This window comes from Vicia villosa, linkage group LG3 (genome assembly GCF_029867415.1).
Source record: "Vicia villosa cultivar HV-30 ecotype Madison, WI linkage group LG3, Vvil1.0, whole genome shotgun sequence".
In the NCBI taxonomy this organism is placed as follows: Eukaryota; Viridiplantae; Streptophyta; class Magnoliopsida; order Fabales; family Fabaceae; genus Vicia; species Vicia villosa.
The window spans coordinates 24,850,918-24,872,074 of record NC_081182.1 but is presented as its reverse complement, the minus strand read 5'-3'; the positions used below and the strand labels follow the sequence as shown (position 1 = coordinate 24,872,074).

The 21,157-nt window shown below is 35.1% G+C and overlaps 2 protein-coding genes across 2 annotated transcripts; one reads left to right on the top strand and one right to left on the bottom strand.

Moving 5' to 3' along the window:
- Positions 1-10,154: 10,154 nt before the first annotated feature.
- LOC131660700 (protein ENHANCED DISEASE RESISTANCE 2-like) lies at positions 10,155-11,360 on the top strand. The gene has a single exon (XM_058929997.1). It carries the CDS (start codon positions 10,354-10,356, stop codon positions 11,227-11,229), a length of 876 nt encoding a protein of 291 aa, XP_058785980.1. The 5' UTR covers positions 10,155-10,353; the 3' UTR covers positions 11,230-11,360.
- A 1,819-nt stretch (positions 11,361-13,179) lies between these two features.
- On the bottom strand, positions 13,180-20,649 carry LOC131657733 (lariat debranching enzyme-like). The gene is made up of 13 exons (XM_058927098.1): positions 20,249-20,649; positions 20,026-20,147; positions 19,692-19,885; positions 19,188-19,370; positions 18,979-19,097; positions 18,708-18,847; positions 18,065-18,181; positions 17,770-17,831; positions 17,148-17,240; positions 15,374-15,673; positions 14,131-14,310; positions 13,882-14,047; positions 13,180-13,777 (listed from the first exon to the last, which is right to left on the bottom strand). The coding sequence occupies exons 1-13, from the start codon at positions 20,527-20,529 to the stop codon at positions 13,359-13,361; spliced, it is 2,376 nt and encodes a 791-aa protein (XP_058783081.1). The 5' UTR covers positions 20,530-20,649; the 3' UTR covers positions 13,180-13,358.
- Between the last annotated feature and the right edge of the window lie 508 nt (positions 20,650-21,157).

The following is a 21,157-nucleotide window of genomic DNA, read 5'->3' as shown; positions in this document are numbered from 1 at the left end:
GCGAAAGAATAGGACTCTACAAGAAATGGCCAGAACCATGATCAATGAAACCAATATGGCTAAGCATTTCTGGGCATAAGCAATAAACACTGCATGTTATATTCAGAATAGAATCTCTATCAGACCTATTCTAAATAAGACTCCTTATGAATTGTGGAAGAACAGAAAGCCCAACATTTCATATTTCCATCCTTTTGGATGTGTATGTTTTATTCTAAATACTAAAGATCATCTTGGTAAGTTTGATTCTAAAGCACAAAAGTGTTTCCTTCTTGGATATTCTGAACGCTCTAAAGGCTACAGAGTATACAATACTGAAACATTGATTGTAGAAGAATCAATCAATATCAGGTTTGATGATAAGCTTGGTCTTGAAAAACCAAAGCAGTTTGAGAATTTTGCAGATTTTGATATTGATATATCAGAAGCAGTAGAACCAAGAAGCAAAGCTGCAGAAGCTGATAGTCTTAGAAGCAATGGATCAGAAGATCAAGTTGGTGCATCTTTAGAGAATCTCAGGATTTCTGAAGAGCCAACAGTCAGAAGATCACCTAGACTTGCATCAGCTCATTCAGAAGATGTGATCCTTGGGAAGAAAGACGATCCCATCAGAACAAGGGCATTCCTTAAGAACAATGCAGACTGTCAATTAGGTCTTGTTTCTTTAATCGAGCCAACTTCTGTTGATCAAGCTCTAGAAGATCCAGACTGGATAATTGCCATGCAAGAAGAACTCAATCAGTTTACAAGGAATGATGTATGGGACTTGGTTCCTAGACCAAAAGGATTTAACATCATCGGCACTAAGTGGGTATTCAGAAACAAGCTAAGCGAGAAGGGAGAAGTGGTAAGAAACAAAGCCAAACTGGTTGCTCAAGGTTATAGTCAGCAAGAAGGGATTGACTACACAGAAACCTTTGCACCAATGGCCAGGTTAGAATCTATTCGTCTATTAATTTCTTTTGCCACTCAACATAACATCACTCTTTATCAGATGGATGTCAAGAGTGCCTTCTTAAATGGTTATATAGATGAAGAAGTTTATGTCCATCAACCTCCTGGTTTTGAAGACTCCAAGTCTCCAAATCATGTTTTTAAATTAAAGAAATCATTATACGGATTGAAGCAAGCTCCTAGAGCTTGGTATGAACGTTTAAGTTCTTTCCTTCTGGAAAATGGTTTCACTAGAGGAAAAGTGGACACTACTCTTTTTTGTAAAACCTTTAAAAAGGATATTTTAATATGTCAAATATATGTTGATGATATCATCTTTGGAACATCTAATGCTACACTTGGAAAGGAGTTTGCTGAGTCTATGCAGGCTGAATTTGAAATGAGCATGATGGGAGAACTCAAGTATTTCCTTGGGATTCAAATCAACCAAACTTCTGATGGAACCTATGTTCATCAAACGAAGTATGTGAAAGAACTTATGAAGAAGTTTAATCTTTCTGAAAGCAAAGAAGCCAAAACTCCTATGCATCCAACATGTGTCCTAGGTAAGGATGAGGTAAGTAAGAAGGTAGATCAGAAGTTGTACAGAGGTATGATTGGATCTCTTCTATACCTAACTGCTTCTAGACCTGACATTCTCTTCAGTGTTTGTTTATGTGCTAGATTCCAATCAGATCCGAGAGAATCTCATTTAACTGCGGTTAAGAGAATTATGAGGTATCTGAAAGGTACTACTGATGTTGGTTTAGTTTACAGAAGATCCAAAGATTACAACTTAGTAGGATTCTGTGATGCTGACTATGCTGGAGATAGAATTGAAAGGAAGAGTACTTCTGGAAGTTGTCAATTTCTTGGAAGTCACCTGATCTCATGGTACAGCAAGAAGCAAGCTACTATTGCCCTCTCAACAATAGAAGCAGAATATGTTGCTGCTGCTGGTTGTAGCACACAAATGCTCTGGATGAGAAGTCAGCTGGAAGATTATCAGATATATGAGAGTAACATTCCTATTTTCTGTGATAATACTTCTGCTATATGTTTATCTAAGAATCCTATCTTGCATTCAAAAGCTAAACATATTGAGATTAAACATCATTTTATAAGGGACTATGTTCAGAAGGGTGTTATATCTTTAAACTTTGTGGATACAGACCATCAATGGGCTGATATCTTTACAAAACCCCTTGCTGAAGATAGGTTTAAGTTCATTCTGAAGAATATCAGTATGGATTTATGCCCAGAATGGAAGATGAGAAGATCTTATGTATGAGTATCTTCTGAAATGAGATTGGATTAGTCTTTTATAAGAAGTTCTGATTGTAATCAATTAGAAGTAGTGATTCTGTTATTACTAATGTTTCATTGTCTAAGTTGACTCAGAATCTCTTTAAAAGTAAAACAGCTGTAACTGGCTATCCAGATGGTAAACACGTGCTCACTATTTCTAGACAAGCGTGCGTGCAGTTGAGGGGACGCCTACTTAGGTAACTGTGCTAATCACTTCTTTTGTCATTATTATCTCTCTTTACGTCACGTAACATTAAATGCTATCCATCATTTCTTTTATTTCTTTTTCTTTTAATACTCTTCAAACGTTTCTTTTCCCTCTTATATTTCTCTCTCTTGCATTCAGTTTCTTTTTCGCTCTCTCTCTCTCTCTTTGCATTCATATCATAAACCCTAGCAGTTTTCACTATCTGCAACTTCATCATGAATCCTTCGTCAAGTTCTGCAAATCAAGAAACTGATCGTAAACAAAAGAGAAAGGCAACTGATGAACCAGAAAACAAACCAAAAAGAGTAAGGATCACCTATGACCCTCTCAAGGTGAATCCCTTTGAAGCTATGATGTCTGGAAACTACTCTAGACGTGTGTATCAACCCCTTGATGGTATCCCTCAATCACCTCCCTCTTCACAGACTTCCACCACCTCTTCCTCTTCTTTCACCTCTCTGGAACCACCATCTCCACCATCTGATATCTCTTCCCCCTCAACCCATCTCACAGATATCTCCTCACCGCTCTCATACCCTTTTCCCACCAGAACACCTAACCCCTACAGTTTTGTGTTTCCTGACTCCAGATTCACTGTCAACCCTCCAACACCTACCACTCATTCTTCTCTAGAGCTTTTACACTCAGATGTAAATAGCTAGTTGGAGATTCTGGGTGCTGCTCACCTTAATCATCTGGATGAGTATGCTACCTGCAACCTCTGGGAAGCCTTTCGCCAGGATTTTCTGGTTAGGGCTACGGACGTCCAGAGAATGATCATGACTGAAGCACCTGGGGCTCGCGGTCTTCGCTTGGAAGTTGGTGAAAGCAGCTATCACCATCTCATCAGGAACAGAAGAGTTCTTGAAGAGAGGATACCTGCAGATGAGATGGTAGAAGAAAATCTCTGCAGAGACATCGTGGTATGGAGACCAAGGTATCTTGTGTTGACTGGAGATTTTCAATGGTTGTTTGATTGGTTGAGAATGAATCCTTCTGAAAGTGCTCCTCACATGGTCTTTCCGGAAGTGGTTTATCCTGCTGAAGTTGCTGGTCCTACTCCTCCAACAAACCTTGCAGCTATTCTTCAGGCGTTGGAAGTTGGAGCTTCTGAGTTGCCTGAACCAGAATATGCTGAGGCTGCTCCTGAGTCAGACTCAGATGTTGAGATGGAAGGTACAGAAGCTGAAGACCTTCCAGAAGATCGTCCTGCTGAGATTGTTGTCCCTGTTGGCAGAAGTTCTGGTGCTTCTTCTTCTGGTGTACCCTCAGCTCTGATGGAGACCTTGGAAGCTCTGCATCAGAATCAAGCTATGCTGGCTTCTCGTTTGGACGCGCAAGAAGCAGCCAACGCTGAGTTTCGCTCCTTCATGGCAAGGCAAACTGCAAGCACTGACGGGGTTCATGACATTCTGGCGCAGATTTTGTCTAAGCTAGGGTCTTAGTCTTTGGTCTTTGTAGTTTTCTTTCTTTTTGCATCTGCTTGTTCTGCATACATCTTTTGTAATTCTGTTTGCTTAATCAATGAAAAGTTTGATTCTGTTTCTTTCCTTTGTCGTTTTCTACATCTGAATCTTTTATATTCTTTTTGATGTTATGACAAAAAGGGGGAGAAAATATATGATAAATGATCTGATTAATATTATCAGTTACTGGGTAAAAGACCCCACATTACTAACAGAACTTGCAAAGTTCTATGCTTTAAGTTGTGTTGTTGCAGGAATTGAAGATTTAAGATCAACATAAGAAGCAACAAGATGAATCAAGCTCTTGGATTCTTGAAGCAAGCTGAGTGCTATGAAGCTTCAGAATCAGAAGCAAGAAGGAAGAATGTTCAGATATTCTGATGATAGAATATGATCTGAAACATTATGTCTATTTGTTCTGATACATTCTATATGGCTCTGATACATATTATGTGTTCTGAAACATATTCTATGTTCTGACTCATTCATGCTGACTTTTGTCGTTTAGTTTTGTTCTGTAACATTTGAGGATGTAAAGATGCTCTGATGATGCTCTGGTACATTCAACAATGTTCTGATACAATCTAGCATGAAGTGATGTAAGAAGAAATTCAAGCTCTGAAGCTATCCCAATGGAAGCAAGAATCAGAAGCTGTTGATGTTCTGAAGATCTAAAGAAATTCAAGTTCTGAAGTTGTCCAATGGAAGCAGAAGTCAGAAGCTGGGAATGTTCTGAAGATCAGAGAAATTCAAGTTCTGAAGCTGTCCGATGGAAGCAAGAATCAGAAGCTGTGAATGTTCTGAGGATCTAAAGAAATTCAATGTTCTGAAGCTGTCCTATGGAAGCAAAAATCAGAAGTCATGAATGTTCTGTAGATCAAGCACTGTGAACGTCTCTACTGAAATACTCAGGGAAGTCTTTTATTATTAAAATTCTTCTAGTATTAATTTCAGGGGGAGATTATTCATCTCAGGGGGAGACATATTCACATGCTTATGCTATAGCTGTGTAAATTGTCTTTAGCCGTCTGCTCTTTCTGATCGCAAATTCATATCATTTATATATGTTTTTGTCATCATCAAAAAGGGGGAGATTGTTAGAACAAGATTTGTTCTGATCAATATTCTTAGTTTTGATGATAACAAGGATATGAATTTTGTGTGAGATAATGTGGTACTCTAATACATTGCAATTTCCCTTTCAGGAAATATATATAGAGTATGCACAAATCAGCGCTCAGAAGCATTGTCTCAGAAGGTTCAGCATGCAACATCAGAACATGGTCTGGCAAGACATCAGAAGATGGTCAAAGCAGAATCAGAACATGGGTCTATGGAAGCATCAGAAGAACTTGAGATCAGAAGCAGAAGCACTGAAGTTCTAATGGTATCACGCTCAGAAGCACTTCAAGGTCAGAAGACAAGAAGATGCTATGCACCAAGCTGTTTGACTCTGATGATATTCAAACGTTGTGTACACAAACATCAGATCAGAAGAAAGTACAGGTGGCAGGCTACGCTGACTGACAAAAGGAACGTTGGAAGCTATTAAAGGCAACGTCAGTAGACACAGCGTGAACAAGGCTCGAGGTAGTTGACAAAAGCGTGAAACATTAAATGCAATGCTGTACGGAATACGCAAAGCATTAAATGCTCCCAACGGTCATCTTCTCAAGTGCCTATAAATATGAAGTTCTGATGAGAAGCAAGGTTACCAATTCTGAACGAACTTATTCTGAAAAACTTGCTGAAACGCTGTTCAACTCAAAGCTCAGAAACTTCATCTTCATCAAAGCTCACTACATTGCTGTTGTAATATATTAGTGAGATTAAGCTTAAACGTTAAGAGAAATATCAGTGTTGTGATTATAGCTTTTCAGAAGCATTTGTAATACTCTTAGAATTGATTACATTAATTTGTAAGTAACTAGAGTGATCAAGTGTTGATCAGGATACTCTAGGAAGTCTTAGCTTGTGTCTAAGCAGTTGTAATTAGAGTGATCACGTGGTGGTCAGGATACTCTAAGAAAGTCTTAGCTTGTGTTTAAGCATTTGTTCCTAGAGTGATCAGGTTGTGATCAGGATACTCTAGAAGACTTAGTCGTGGGCTAAGTGGAAAACCATTGTAATCTATTGCGATTAGTGGATTAAATCCTCAGGTGAGGTAAATCACTCCGTGGGGGTGGACTGGAGTAGTTTAGTTAACAACGAACCAGGATAAAAATAACTGTGCAAATTGTTTTTATCGTTCAAGTTTTTAGACTACACTTATTCAAACCCCCCCCTTTTCTAAGTGTTTTTCTATCCTTCAACCCTACCATTAAAGGCTTGTAAATCAGATTCCTCATATTGTGACAAATTCCCTCTCTTCAACCTGAGTTTCTCAAAAAGCTCTACATGCATGATGCCGCATGAGCTTCCACCGTCGATGAGGAGTCTCGACACATCAAAGATCTCCATGCATGATGTCACATGAGCTTCCACCGTCGATGAGGAGTCTCGACACATCAAAGTTTGTTGTGGTTGATGTTATTACTAAAGGGAAGATTTCATTCGGGTTACCACCCATATTTTCACGATCGTAGAGATCGATGACATGCCTCCATGGTTTTCATTTAGAGGTCGTACCTCTATCTTTACTAATTGCCATCAGCTCATTGATTCTTCTCTTAATTGGTTTTTTAGAGATGTTCTTTTATCGTTAAAGACCTTCATGATATTTTATCGGATAAAATGTATCAAATTTAGTTATTCTGTTTCTTCGATTTTATGAATGTAATGATGAAGTTTTTTACAAAAATGACGGATTCAGAGCAAAATTCGCATGTACATCTCTGAAATGTTTGTTTTAGGTGATTTCAGATATGCATATGCGAAAAAAACCTCTCATATTTTAATTCCAACTATTAAATGATAAATCATTGTAAAAAATATCATTTCGGATATGTATATCCGAAACATCTAAAAATGTGAAAAAATGTGCATTCAGATATGCATATGCGAAAGGTATTTTGAGATTTTCAAGAGTGTTTTTCACCCTATATAAGTGTATAAAGAGATTCTCAAATAAAAAAAAAATTAGTTTTAAACATTTAGCAAATTACTCAAATCAAATGTCAAATGCTAAATGCAAAGTAAAAATGTAACAATAAAATTGAATAACGATAATAATGACGTAAAAGAAAGGAGAATAATAACAAAATTAAAAGATAAAAATTATTCCTATAATAACGAAGAACATAGATTTTAAAATTTCTTGATTCTTTGCAAAATGTGTTAGTAAAAAAAGTTATTTTTGGTTCAGAAATTTGTTGATTCACTGATTTGATCGCGGAACCGGCTGGATCACATCGATTTTCATCTAATCAATTACATATTTACTATTTAGTCCTTTGACCTTTCAAGTCCACCACACCCTTCAGTTCGACCGACCAAATCAATATGGGTATTAAACAGTGCTCTTAATCGATTAAATCATATAAACATTGTATATCTTCTATTATTGGTCCTTAATTGATTAATATCATTGACTTTGATTATATTTTAATTTTATTATTAAATATTTATATTATTTAATATCAAAATTGGTATTTTAATTGTAAAAAGTGAACTTAAAATAATATTTACTATTTTAATTTTTTGTTTCATAAAAGTCACTTTTAATAATAAAAGAAAAAAAATTTTAAAGTTAAAATAAACGAAGTCAGTATTAAATGGGTCTGTTGTTTTTATAAGTTCTTTTTTTAATTTTGGTAGAATGGAGGGCCTAAGCCCGAAAATAAGAGAAACTACAAAGGAACACTCCTAAGAACAAACTCATCCCTTCTATCTTTCTCCATAAGATGAAGAACCCAAGGAGGAGCCTCACTATAATAAATGGAATTACCACTCAACTTTCTACCCTCAATAGCAAGGAGATTAGCACAACTATTGGCCTCTCTATAAATGTGATGAATCTTTACTGAATCCAATTGATTCCTCATCTTATTGATATTGCGAATCGAGCTTCCCACAGCTGTACTCTTGATACTATCCCTGTTAATACAATCAACTGCCTTCTTCGAATCAAATTCAATAACAACCTTAGTAAAACCAAGCCCGGCATTAAGCTTCACAAATGGAAGAATTGGAGCACACCATCGAACTCGCTTATGTTCCGAACCCTTTTCCATGACCTTATTATTTAAAAGCATAGCTTGGTTATAATGAAAAATCTTATTATCATCTATCACCTCCTTAGCCTAAAAAGGTCTGACATAGTTAGGATCATGGACTTCTTTATTTCTCCAAGACCAAAGAGAATGGCAGCTTATAGCCCAAATATTACACCAGTCGGGTAGCCAACAGAAACACTGAAGATGTTTAAATGTAACCAATCTTCCCAACCTGCATGAAAAAAAATCAAACGTTAGCGTAATAGGGATAATGTTATCCCAAAATCCTTTCACAATGTTACAATCCCGCAAAGCATGCAAGGAAGTATCACTGGCAGCTCCACACAACGGGCACCCATCTCGACCAAAACCAGCAACACTAATACGATTGTTTGTGAGCAAACGGTCATGCTTAAGGATCCACAAAAAAGTCCTGACTCTTTCAGGAGCCTTTAAATTCCATATTCTATTTCAATCCTTGCAATCAAGCTCATCATCAAAATCGTCCAGGTATTTGTACGACTGACTGATAGAAACCTGTCCATCTTCGTCTGTGAAAGCACTAAACATATCTTTGCCACTAACCGTCTTTGGAGGAAGCACTGCAGCAATTTTCAATTGGATATTGGCTGTGAGCCAACTCAACATGTTCCAGTTCCACTCTCCAGTGTCATCTATTAAATCCTTAATCGTAGCAGCAGTCATATTATCAAGGATATTCATCACCAAATTAGCTACTACCAAACCATTCTCGATCCAACACTGACTCCACGGGTTAATAATAGAGGAACCATTACCTATTCTCCAGATGCCCAAGTCCTTCAATTGAGTAGCAGCCTTAACAATGTCCTTCCACAAATTTGAGTCTGACTGCTTGAAGTGCAAGTTATCCATGCTGCTATCCACACGATAATTAATTTATATTTGTATGATAACACAATATGTATAATATGTATGGTTGATGGTAAAAAATTATGTGAAATTTAGAAGGGGACATATTAGTAAATAAATAATTAAACTCTTTGAAATTTGAAGGAGAATTTTGATAGGACAAAAAATTTGTCAAAAAAATTATATTTAAAAACGAAGGTAATATAAAATTATATATTTTTAAAATTTATACAAATAGAGTGATGATTCAAAAAATTAATACCACAATCTAAGAAACAATACAAAATTACATACATGCATGTACTAACATGCGGAGATAATTAATGGTTTCAAATTCGTGTCAAATTATTAACAAGCACATGCCCACCCAGAATTCACAGTGTCTCTGCCTCCAATCAAACTAAACACATTAATGCCAGATCGCCAGAGCGTTACTTTTCTCTGTAGCGCCTTCATGAATCCCTAAATTAAGGGATTTTTCTTTACCTTTTCATATCACGAATTATTTAATATAATAAAATATGTTACTCCTAAGAAAACTTAGTAGTATATGTTTGTATAAATACCTTAAAAAATGGCATAATTTTATTATTTCATTTTATCCATTACACAGTCTCTTTTCCCATTTATGGTATAGTTTAATTATATATATATATATATATATATATATATATATATATATATATATATTTCAATATTTATTTATTAAACTTGGTCAAGAAAAAATTACTATATAAAATATTTTGAATAAATATCCAAACTTATCACAAAATAAAGATCAGTGATTTAAATATTTAAAAATTTAATTAATTATTTCAAAGTAAATTGAATGAGACCAATATTTATAAACTAAGATGACATGAATTATTTACTCTAATCTATAATAATTCAATAATAATAATAATAATAATAATAATAATAATAATAATAATAATAATAATAATAATAATAATAATTGAAAATGACTAATTCATGTCAATAAATATTTATTGATTCATTTCAATAAATATCTACACATTGTAAAAATAATTTACTAAAAAGCCTCATATATTTGTTAGTATTATAATTTTTTTTGACACAATATTTTGTGATTATGATGAACTTAATATTTAATACTCAAATATTTTCCTTCTTAAACTGGATTGGGTAGGTAATATCTAATAGTGGCACTTTCGTAGTTTGAAGGAAACGCAGGACCATTTCCCTTTCCTCCTTCTTTCCTTCTTTACTCCTTATTTCACTGTACAACACATGTTGCTCCATAATAATAAAGGAGAGAACTGATTTCTTAGGCGTGTTTCGCTATGTGCAGTGAACATAGAAAAAACAATTAATTCAACTTTTTCACTCTTCAAAACCCCAACAACTAACCACAAATCCCCAAACCTAACTGATGTACACAACCGACAACAGCTCCCGGAGCTCCGGCTCCGATTCAGGATCCACCGCCGATTCCTCCCACTGGACAACCGAAACAATCCACGGCGGATCTCTCCGTCACGTCGATCTAAACACCGGCACAAACGGCTGGGCTTCACCTCCCGGCGATGTCTTCAACCTCCGCTCCCAAAGCTACTTCACAAAACGACAAAAATCCCCCGCAGGTGAATACCTCCTCTCTCCCGCCGGCATGGACTGGCTCAAATCCTCAACCAAACTCGACAACGTGTTGAATCGCTCCGATAATCGAATCTCCAACGCGCTCAAGAAAGCGCAATCCAACGGTAAGTCACTGAAGAGCTTCATCTTCGCCGTGAATCTCCAGATTCCAGGTAAGGAACACCACAGCGCGGTGTTCTACTACTTTACAGAAGATCCGGTCCAATCCGGTTCGTTACTCGGACGGTTCATTGAAGGAGACGACTCCTTTCGGAACCAGCGGTTCAAGCTAGTGAACCGGATCGTGAAAGGACCATGGATAGTGAAAAAAGCTGTAGGTAACTACAGCGCGTGTTTGTTAGGGAAAGCGCTGACGTGTCACTATCATAGAGGACCTAACTACTTCGAAATCGACGTCGATATCGGAAGTAGCGCAATCGCGAATGCTATCCTGCGCCTTGCGTTAGGATATGTGACGAGTGTGACGATTGATATGGGGTTTGTTGTGGAGGCGCAGACGGAGGAGGAGTTGCCGGAGAAGTTGATCGGTGCGGTTAGGGTTTGTCAGATGGAAATGTCTTCTGCTTGTGTTATTGTGGATGCGCCAAGGATAGGGATTGCTAAGGTTAATCATCATGGTGCTTCTGACTCGAGTGAAAGTGAAAATTAAAAATTATTTTTATTTTGTCCTGATAGGGAGGAGTAATAAAATAAATATTTGAGTTTTGTTGAAATTGTTTACTTGTACTTTTTGTTTTTCTAATTTGACAATTGGATGGACTCTGTGTATTTAGAATTTTAGATATTGTATTATTATTATTATTGGCATTGTTTTTTGTTTATTTTTTGTGGGTGGACATTTTGGGTGGGTGGTGAATCTTTAGGTTGAATTGAATGGTAGAAAAGTAGCACAATTTGATCTAGGACTTTTGACCTGAGCTGCCACTATTTATGACTCCTTTAAATAGTACTATTGGCTGGTAATATCCATGCATCACAATTTGATTTTGAAAAAAAAAAAATTGGGTTTCTAATAGTTTTGTTGTTCTTCTATCAAACAGGGACATGCTTTTGGATTATGGATTAACGACTCTATTATTTTAACTATTTCCTCTTGTTTTTCAGGACTTAAATATCGCTTTTTAATCAATTTCGAGCATTATAGTTTTTCAGCTGTTATTTAGACATGAGAATCGATATTGTCTTTCGATATCGCCCTTCGATATCATCCATATATATGAGTGTGAATGTAATATAAAATTAGCAGTCTTTTGTGTAAAACAACATTTATCAGTTGTCAATTATTCTAGCTTTATGGAAGGGTCCAATAGCAAGAAGTTGGCGAAGAAAACAACTTGGCGAATCTGATTCATTTTTTATTCTTTATATTTTTCTCACTTATTTTGTCTCTTTAGTTGTATTTTTCTCTCTTATTTTTGTCTGTTTAGTTATATTACAACGAAACTTATATTTTATTTGGATAGAATCGATTTGTAAACTCGTCTCTAAAGTTAAAATAATTATGTATATATGAAATGAATACTAAATAATTCATAAGGAAAGTAAGGAGATTGACCGAAGGCGTTGGATGATTCTGAAACGTCATGCGTTGGAGGAGGAAGGTGCTGAAACTTAGAAGTTGGAGGAGGAAGAATGACTGAAGGTGCTGAAACTTAGAAGATTGACTATCTGATACAACTGAGATATTACTCTATATCATATCCTCTTAAGGTCTGATGTTCGAATTCGAATTCCACTAGGTGCAACAATTCTTGCGTTGAGACAAATTCATAATTGGGTTCCTACAAGTAGACGGCGAGATTGATTATGCTATAAGCAAACAATTTTTGTATTGAAACAAGTCTATAACGGCGAGATTGATTATGCTATAAGCAAACAATTTTTGTATTGAAACAAGTCTATAACTGAACTTTCGCAAATGAGTGATGAGATTGATCCTTTTGATTATTTGACCGCAAAGTCGAATACCAAAATTAAAAAAAAAATTACTCTATACCTTTCTTTATCTGTCCCTTTTTCAAAACTTGTTAAGTTAAAAGAAAGAAGAAAAATTTTATTCATTAAAAGGACCATGAAAAAAAAGTAAAATATAAACTAATATGGTCATTTGATTTTAACCGATTTCAACAATTTTAAAAAGTAGTAACTTATTAAAATTGTGTTGAATTTAAATTTTACTCAAACAATTTCAAACCTTGTTTCTTGTGTTACTAAAATGCACTTGCCCTTCATAGGGAAAAAGTGGAGTGGCACTATATCTTCCAAATAAATTATCCAACATCATTTCAGTTATAGTATAAAATGAAACAATAATTAGACAACTTCTCAATTAAATTTAAACTTTCAAAATACCCTACTTAACAATGTCGTCTCAACTTTGTTACTTTCAAGTCACACAACCTCAGTTTTGAATCTTCTTCACATTAGTAAATTAATGTTTTGTTTACTTCTACACTTTACTAATGTTCCCTCTCTTTCCACACAAGAGAATTTAATTTGTGGTTTTTTCTTCACCCTTACTCTTTTCCACCTTTGAAGGAGAGACAAAAAAAAAGGTTTTAGAAAAAATATTCTTAATCTACAATAAATGTATATAACTCATCATTATCTTTGATAAGAGAAAGCATGACTCATTATCAACTTTTAAGATTTCATATTTCTCAAATTCAGCCATAATGAATAGAAGAGAGGACAAAAAAGAATTGACAAAGAAACAAGACCAACAAAATAATGTACAAACTACAAAGGATATTTTTCCATAACCTTTGTTATGCACATTTATACAACATTAGTTGCTGTACAAGAACGACGAATTTCGCCCTCCTCGTCAGTCTTAACGCCAACGCTAGTTAGTTTCACGAACGCAGCACCCCAATTGACAAAGAAAAGTTGTTGATCATTTGCAAAATCCTCCACCATTTTCTTCGTGTTAACATCGGTCAACAAAACTGAATCAGACGGGAACAGAACTCTGTGAGCTAGAAGATTTCTGTAGTACTGGTTGTCAAATAGCATAGATGTTTCAGGATCATTGTTCACTGTCACGGATGGTTGTGCAGTTACTGGACACTGTTTCATTAGCTCGTCAGCGTAATCAGTATCAATGGTTTGGTCGACGAGCCTAAGAGTTCCATTCGAGTCTTGTTGGAACCGCGACCTGAATGTGTTGCAATGAGCTGATCCTATTGTATGAGCTCCTGCAAAGGTTAAATATTAGTACGAAATATGTAACGCTAGTTCGATAAAATATAAACGATTCAAAACTTGCGACTATTTTTGGACTTAGGCGAAGAACGTGAACCTGAAAGAATGACGAGATCGAGTAAGGACAATCCTTTGGTGGAAAAGAGCTTAACCATCTCATCCATAGTAAAACTAGTGTCCACAATGTTTGGTCTAACATTTGAAACAATCGAAACCATTCCATCTCTTCTACCTGTAGGAATCTGAACCCTCGGTCCTCCAGCCTGTTTCGCAAAGTGCCTTTTCAGTCAATAGAATGTCAATGTAGAATAGAAGGATAATATAGGAAATGCAGTGGTGAACTTACAATTTCGACTGCATCTCTGGCTGCTAAAGCGATTATGTCTGCACAAGAAACAGTTCCAGGGCAGAAGATCTCAAGAAGTCTTTTTGCTGATTCTATAACAGAAAATCCTCCAACAGACCTGTTTGCTGGATCACTTTGTTCTGTATTGTTCCCTTGTAGCATCAAAGATGCATCACATCCCTGCATTTCAAATAAATAATGTCTTAGACCGTCTTAAGCAACAATCAAATTGAAAAAATCTGTCAAAGTGCCTTGTATGATTCCCTTACTATCTATGAAGCACTGACACAAACATGACACTGACATGTTAAGGACATCAGACGCATCTTCAATATAAAGTATTGATGAATGTTACATAGCTCGCTATTGCATGCAACTTCCAAGGTCATCACAACTTCAAATCTTAAAATTTTGGCTTAGAGTCTGACTTAATCTTACAGAATGACTTGTAAGATCAGGATTGCTTAAACCTTACAAGCATATTCAATGTATCAACATGCATCAATTTTCTGTTGGTGTTCAAAACTGACACGTATAGGACATCAGACACATCTTCTATATAAACTATCGATAGATGCCACATAGCTCACTATTGCATGCAACTCTCAAGGTCATTACAACTTCAAAACTTAAAATTTTGGCTTAAAGTCTACAAACTAACTCGGAAGATCAGGGCTACTCAAACTTTACAAATACATTCAGTGTATCTACATGCATCGATTTTCTATCGGTGTTCAAAACTGACACGTATAGGACATAGCTCGCTATCGCATGCAACTTCCAAGGTCATCATCACAACTTCAAACCTTAAAATTTTGTCTCAAAGTCCGACTCAATCCTACAAAATAACTTGTAAGTTCAGGACTACTCAAACCTTACAAACACTATCTAAGTCTTGTCTCTAGTCAATGTGAAACTTAAAACCACCCCACACTTAGGGACGGACACCTGAAGCAAGGACTAATGTGGAGGAAATAACAAAGATCTCAAGACCAAATCAATTTGAATTTCACATATCTGGATAAACAGCTTAATTACGCATTTATAGTATAAACATATCTATAAATTATTTCTATAATAAAAGCAAGAAAAAGTCCTAATAAGCTATCATGCAAAGCTTATGGACAATTGAAAATAAACAGAAAAACAATTTACAAACATGTAAGAAATTATTTTCATAAGTTATCTCAAACAATCTTACAGAACAAATCTATTTGATGAAGAACACCGGTTGACGACTAACCTCAACGAAACAATCATGAAAAACCAAGCGAAGGAGCTTCCCTGGAACGGAAGGATCATTAGAAGAAGCTGAACTAACTGTATTTCTTATCATCAATTCTGCATTCGGACATGAATCAGCATAAAAGCCGAAAGAGAGAGCAGCCTTAACAGATGAAACATAACAACAAAATATAAAAATAAAAGAAACTAGCATGGAAAGAAACATTGATTTTGTTGTCTCCATAGAACCAGACGTTAGGTACTTTTTTGAGGGTTCAAAGCAGTGCCTGAAGGGCAGTGTGCAGAATATTTTACTACTCTTGACTAGTTAGTGAAACACACAAACATAATCATACAATAAAATAGAGGTGTGGTACCATGGTAACAATAAAAATTGTCGTTATTTAAAACTACATTTATGTGGTTTGGTGAAGTCATTAATAGTCTATTTAATCATTTCACACATACTAAAAAATGTGAAGATGTTATTCTGGCAACTCTTTATAATAGGTGACTTGTAGTGGTAGTAACAATAACTACAGCACATGTTTTTGAGAAATGGTGTTACTAGAATTAAAGGAATGCTGGAGAATTGGCATTTGGTTATAGTTACAGTATGTACTTTGATTTAACACTTTCATCAATAAAGGACTTAATTTTTTTTTTATCATAAACACCGACAGAAAACTATAAAGATAAGAGGGGAATCAAGCTGGACAATAATGTTGATGATTGGCCAATGGACTGGATTGGTATTTAGTATGGGGTCTTGTTGTAACATAACATCAGACTAGTGATGACACACTGGTGAAGGAATCAAAATTTAAGTTTGTTTCAATTATTTTTTTGGGAAGTATGGCATTAAATGTGTTAGAAATTTACAATGAAGGCTAAAGTCAAATCCAGCCTTTTCATGCAAGGATGATGAACCAGGACCATACCTGGGTCACCAGCAATGAGAATGAAGTGTACTTGAAGAGTCCTAGTTTGGTGAATTTGTAGATTATAGGAAGAGAGTTAGCTCACAAAAATTTACTTCTATCATACTAGTTTGTACTAGTAACCTAATCTGGTGTTAGATGATCTATACAAAAAGATGAGACGTGAGAAGTATAAATTATGGGATGCCATTTGATCCCCTTAAAAACGGTTATAACCATTCTGTTTCATTCAGATTCTCTAGCACTATTTACGAGGTTTGGCTACTTTTCAAAAAAAATTCTTAGGCCTAGATTTGTAAGCCCTTTTTAAACCCATACACGAACATTTATTATTGTGATTTTTTCAAGCTAGTGTATTATGTGGTAGCTTAGTAAGAAAAAAAATCTTCAAGTCTCAAACAATGGGGCATTTATTAAGGCAACAAACAACTTACTCCCTCCATCCCAAAATATAAGAGAGAAAATAAAAAACACACTTATTAAAAAAAAGTATAAACATAACCATTTAACTTGTAAGTTTAATGAAATAAAGTGTTTAGAAAGATGTAAAAATAAATCTTGATTGGTTGTTGGTTATAGAAAAGATGAGAGAGAATGTAAACCAAATGCACTATGCATTTAATTTTGTCTTGAAAATATGAAATTAGTTTTTTTTCTCTTATATTTTGGAACAACAAAAAAACATTTTTTTCTCTTTTTTTTTTTTTTTTTTTTTTGGAAATCTTGGTATCCGGCCTTGCGACCGACTATATTCTCTGGTCTTTCCAACTATCTATTTCTTCCTTGTAATTTTATTTTTCTATTAGGGAAAAAAACTTTTCCTTCAACTCTTGCTATATTTCTGTCATTTACCTGTGTTTCCAAAGCACATTGAGCTGGTATCTGATTTTTGGATATAAGGGCAGACCTCAAAATAGAACCAATGCCAAAAATTGTAGCAAATCCCTAGAAATGGAACAAATTTACTCAACACTTGAGCTTTGATGAAAGCAAAAAGGCAAATGTGAGCAACTATAGATTGTTTTTAGCGACGGAACTTTACAATTTTTAAAATAACTTCATACATAAAATTATAGTAACGGAACTTTACAATTTTTTAGAAAATGGTTTTTAGAAAATGAGAGGATCATTACTCAAATCGACCCCACGCAGTTTAGCAGTGTCAATGCAATTGGCAAAACCATGGGTGTCAATGTATTCCCCCAATGCATGACCTAAAGACTAGACAACAGATATTGAAGGGGATAGCCACAAAACTGCATTGTAAGTTGAAACTAGCTGACTTTTGGAAAGGCCCAAGAGTTCTTTTCCCCCCTTTTCAAATGGTTGATTAAAATACATGCAACAGAAATGCAAATTATAGAGTGGAAAACCCACAATCCTGTGTGTACATCCTGAGTCAATATTGTGTAAGCAGCAGCTAGCTAGCATGTTAATTGCAACGACATATTAAAATTCAAGTCTCAGTTTCCACCTCATCATCGTCATCATCCACGTCGTCAATGGGAATGTCCTCGCTATAGTTATCACAAGGGCCTAGAATCATATACATAAATAATTGATTAAGAAAAAGGAGAAAGATGTAAACTATATGCTTACAATACATGCTTACTAGCATAACTTTTGCAATTACAACTGCACATAAACTAAATCAAATAACCCTGCTCAAAGTTTTTCAAATAAAATGCAAATGTAGTTGTGTAAACAGTTGAAACATTCAGAAATGAATTGGCATCCCATGTGTAACCAATATAGAGGATAAAATTTACCTCTTGGAATTAAAGAAGGATAAGATGACATGTCCTTTGCTTCGGGATTTCTATCAAGAAGATATGGAAGTTCCAGAAGTCGCAAAAGATATTCTGTCTGAGGATTCCGAGGATTAACTGCAAAAGATAAAATATTTTAAAATTGAAACTTCTATACTTATATTTTAAGCAATACAACAAATGGCAGTATGGCATAATGAAAATATGGAAAGTTATGAGATACTCAGCCTTCTTTTCTTTCTATATTCTAAAACATAGAAAAATCAATTAGAAAAAAAAGGTATGAATGGAGAAGACACAACACAATAGTACTTAATGTATTTAAAAAATACAAAGATCATACATTTTCAGGGCCCATTCGTGACAGTTTTTTTAATAGAAAAACCAATTTAAGGCCTTCTCATTTGTTTGTTGTAATTTTAAAAATATATATATAGAAATCAAATAAGCTGTTTTTAGTAGCTTCTCTTGAAAATCATTCTCGATACATATTTTTTTATAAAATAATTTTTTCTTAAAAATCTATAAAAATAAATCTATAAATTATTAAACACTTCATGAATATCTGTAACCAGAGAACAAACTAAACAAATCTTATTTTGCGGCTTACAATATAAACATTGTAATTGGAACATAGACATACCAGCAGAAGCACCATCAACACCGGCTTGAGAAGGATCATAACATGGAACTGTTCTAACAAACTCAGAAGGTTTACAACCCCATTCTTGTAGCTTGCTTCTAACCCACTTGCGACAGTCTTCCATTTCAAGATTTACACCTCTGTCAAAAAGTGCATACAGCTTTATTATTTTATAATTTTTTCTTGTGGGTGGAGGCAAGGAAAAAACAAGACAACAAAAGAAAATTATGTTTGACGGCTTAAACCCATAATGATATTTAATCACACACACCGAAAATCTGCACCTTTGGGCGTCAAAGGGAATACATTGTTGAACATCCGTGTTATTGCTAACCATTCTTCATCAATCTGAATCTCATAAGGTCCTGCCTCTGATTCAATTTCAACAACCTAAAGGCAGAGAACACGCCACGATTATAGTTACTAACACAAACAATTATCACAGAAGATTTCCTTTGCGTTATGGTTGTACACCTATACCTGTAAGAAATCACGCCCAGGAAGACATTTATCAAGCGCTAAGAATTTTGTCACAGGACCTCCTTCCCCATGCTGAACAACAGCAGCAAACTTGCAGTGTAAGTGTGCCGAAAACCAGAATTGCGGTTTCAATTTTTCTAGAAGTTGGGCAGCAGCTTTACTCCCAAGTCTATTTCCCTCTATCTGGAAAAATTATAAACGTGACAAATAAAACATTTGTTGTTTATTGTTATAGACAGCCAATGTGCTATATGTTCAAAGCATACATATATATTATCTATATGACTGCTCTAAAACAATTATGCATGCAACGGCTTCCCATTTACCTTTTATAAATTTATATTTATTACAAAAAAGAAATCTGATACTAGTTTACCGACCATTTTCTTAGTCTTCTAAATGCTACCTAAAATTACAAGAAAAATGAATAGCTTTAATTATTACTAAAAGCTTAAATTTCTTTTACAAACGAACATGAATTTTTTTTTTTGTTGCAATTCTTACCTCTTCCCTAAAGAAAGGCTTCCTCCGTAGAAGCGCCTCGCAATCCCCATGATCAGTGATCCTCACCGGCCAATCATGTGATAGAAAAATATCAATAGGTTCCTCAACTTGCATGAGTTTGCGAACATCGTACTCTCGAACATGATACGCAGACCTAATAGTATTTTTATCATAAGGAGGCCTCTCATAGTGCCCTGCTCCAATAATCCAATAAACAGCTAACATCATATTCCTCACTACATCTTTTCAAATCAATACTCTATTTTCACATACAACTACAAGGTAGCAACATGAACAAATAATTGCAATTCATAAACACAATTAGTAAACAAACCTGATTTATAATCAAAATGCTTATAAATTCCCGAGAGCCCGCCAATTCGTATATTCCCAAACTTAACCACACCAGCCGCTCCCAAAAAGTATATGTTAGGTGCAGCCCATCCTCCATAATACCTAAAATAGAACAAAATATAAAATTAAGGCCCTGTTTGGATAAACAGTCAAATTAAGCGCTTTTGATAAAAGAACTTATAGCAAAAGCACTTATCACTCACAGTTCCCAAAGATAATTGGAAGCTTCGTGGTTACCACCAATGAAGATTGTGGGATACGGAGCAACCTGCAACCCGGAATAGTATTTCCAGAAGGAATTCATGGTACGGTATTTCTCTGGTACGGCTAGGCTATTCAAATCGTTCTCGTTACGCACGGCCTGAAAATCGCCGCAACAAAGGAGGAGGTCGATTTTGGTGTTGTGAGATTTTTCGAGGTGTTGGAGGGTTTTGTAGACATTGTCGAGATCGCCATGCATGCATCCTTCTATTGCTATCTTCATCGTTTCAGAGTTTGATCGGAAAACCTGAAGCTAGGGTTTGGGTTTTATCGGTTGCGGTAGTTTATTGTTTTTTTTTTTCTTTCTGTTAGTTTATTGTTACTATGCATGCGAAAGAAAAATTATTTCACTTTCCTAAACCTCTTTTCTTTTTCTAAGAAAATTTATAAATTTTAATATTTTTGATAAAGTTATGAGTATTTATTTTAGAGTTTAAAGGTAGTGTACTGACCGTGTAAACGGCTTTGACTAATATACATAAAGATTTTACTTATGCACCATGCATAAGCCTACATAAGTCATTGGATCATGTATTTAATTAGTATTGAGTATTGAGTATTGAGTAGTGAGGATTGAGTAACAATTGATGTCTAGAATTTGATCCAATGATCCAAGGGTCCATAATAATCTATGCATGGTGCATAGATTTTTATCTATGCACGGTAACTGCACCTAGTGTAAACTAACTTTACACATACAACCAATCAAAATCCTTACACTTGTCATGTCATATTAGTTTTTTTAAATTAAAATTATATTTTAATTGGACACATGATTGTGATTGATTGACAGTGTAAAAATATTTTACACTGTCAATGCATATCCCTTTTTCCCTTTATTTTATTAATAT

Bases quoted from the DNA above. Each gene is read 5' to 3' on its own strand.
- LOC131657733 (XM_058927098.1), bottom strand. From the start codon at position 20,529: ATGAAGATAGCAATAGAAGGATGCATGCATGGCGATCTCGACAATGTC. The intron at 17,832-18,064 runs GTAAATTTTATC...ATATGATTCTAG, and splicing joins TCCTTCTTTAATTCCAAGAG to GCCCTTGTGATAACTATAGC. The intron at 13,778-13,881 runs GTTCACGTTCTT...TAACCTTTGCAG, and splicing joins CGATCTCGTCATTCTTTCAG to GAGCTCATACAATAGGATCA.
- LOC131660700 (XM_058929997.1), top strand. From the start codon at position 10,354: ATGTACACAACCGACAACAGCTCCCGGAGCTCCGGCTCCGATTCAGGA.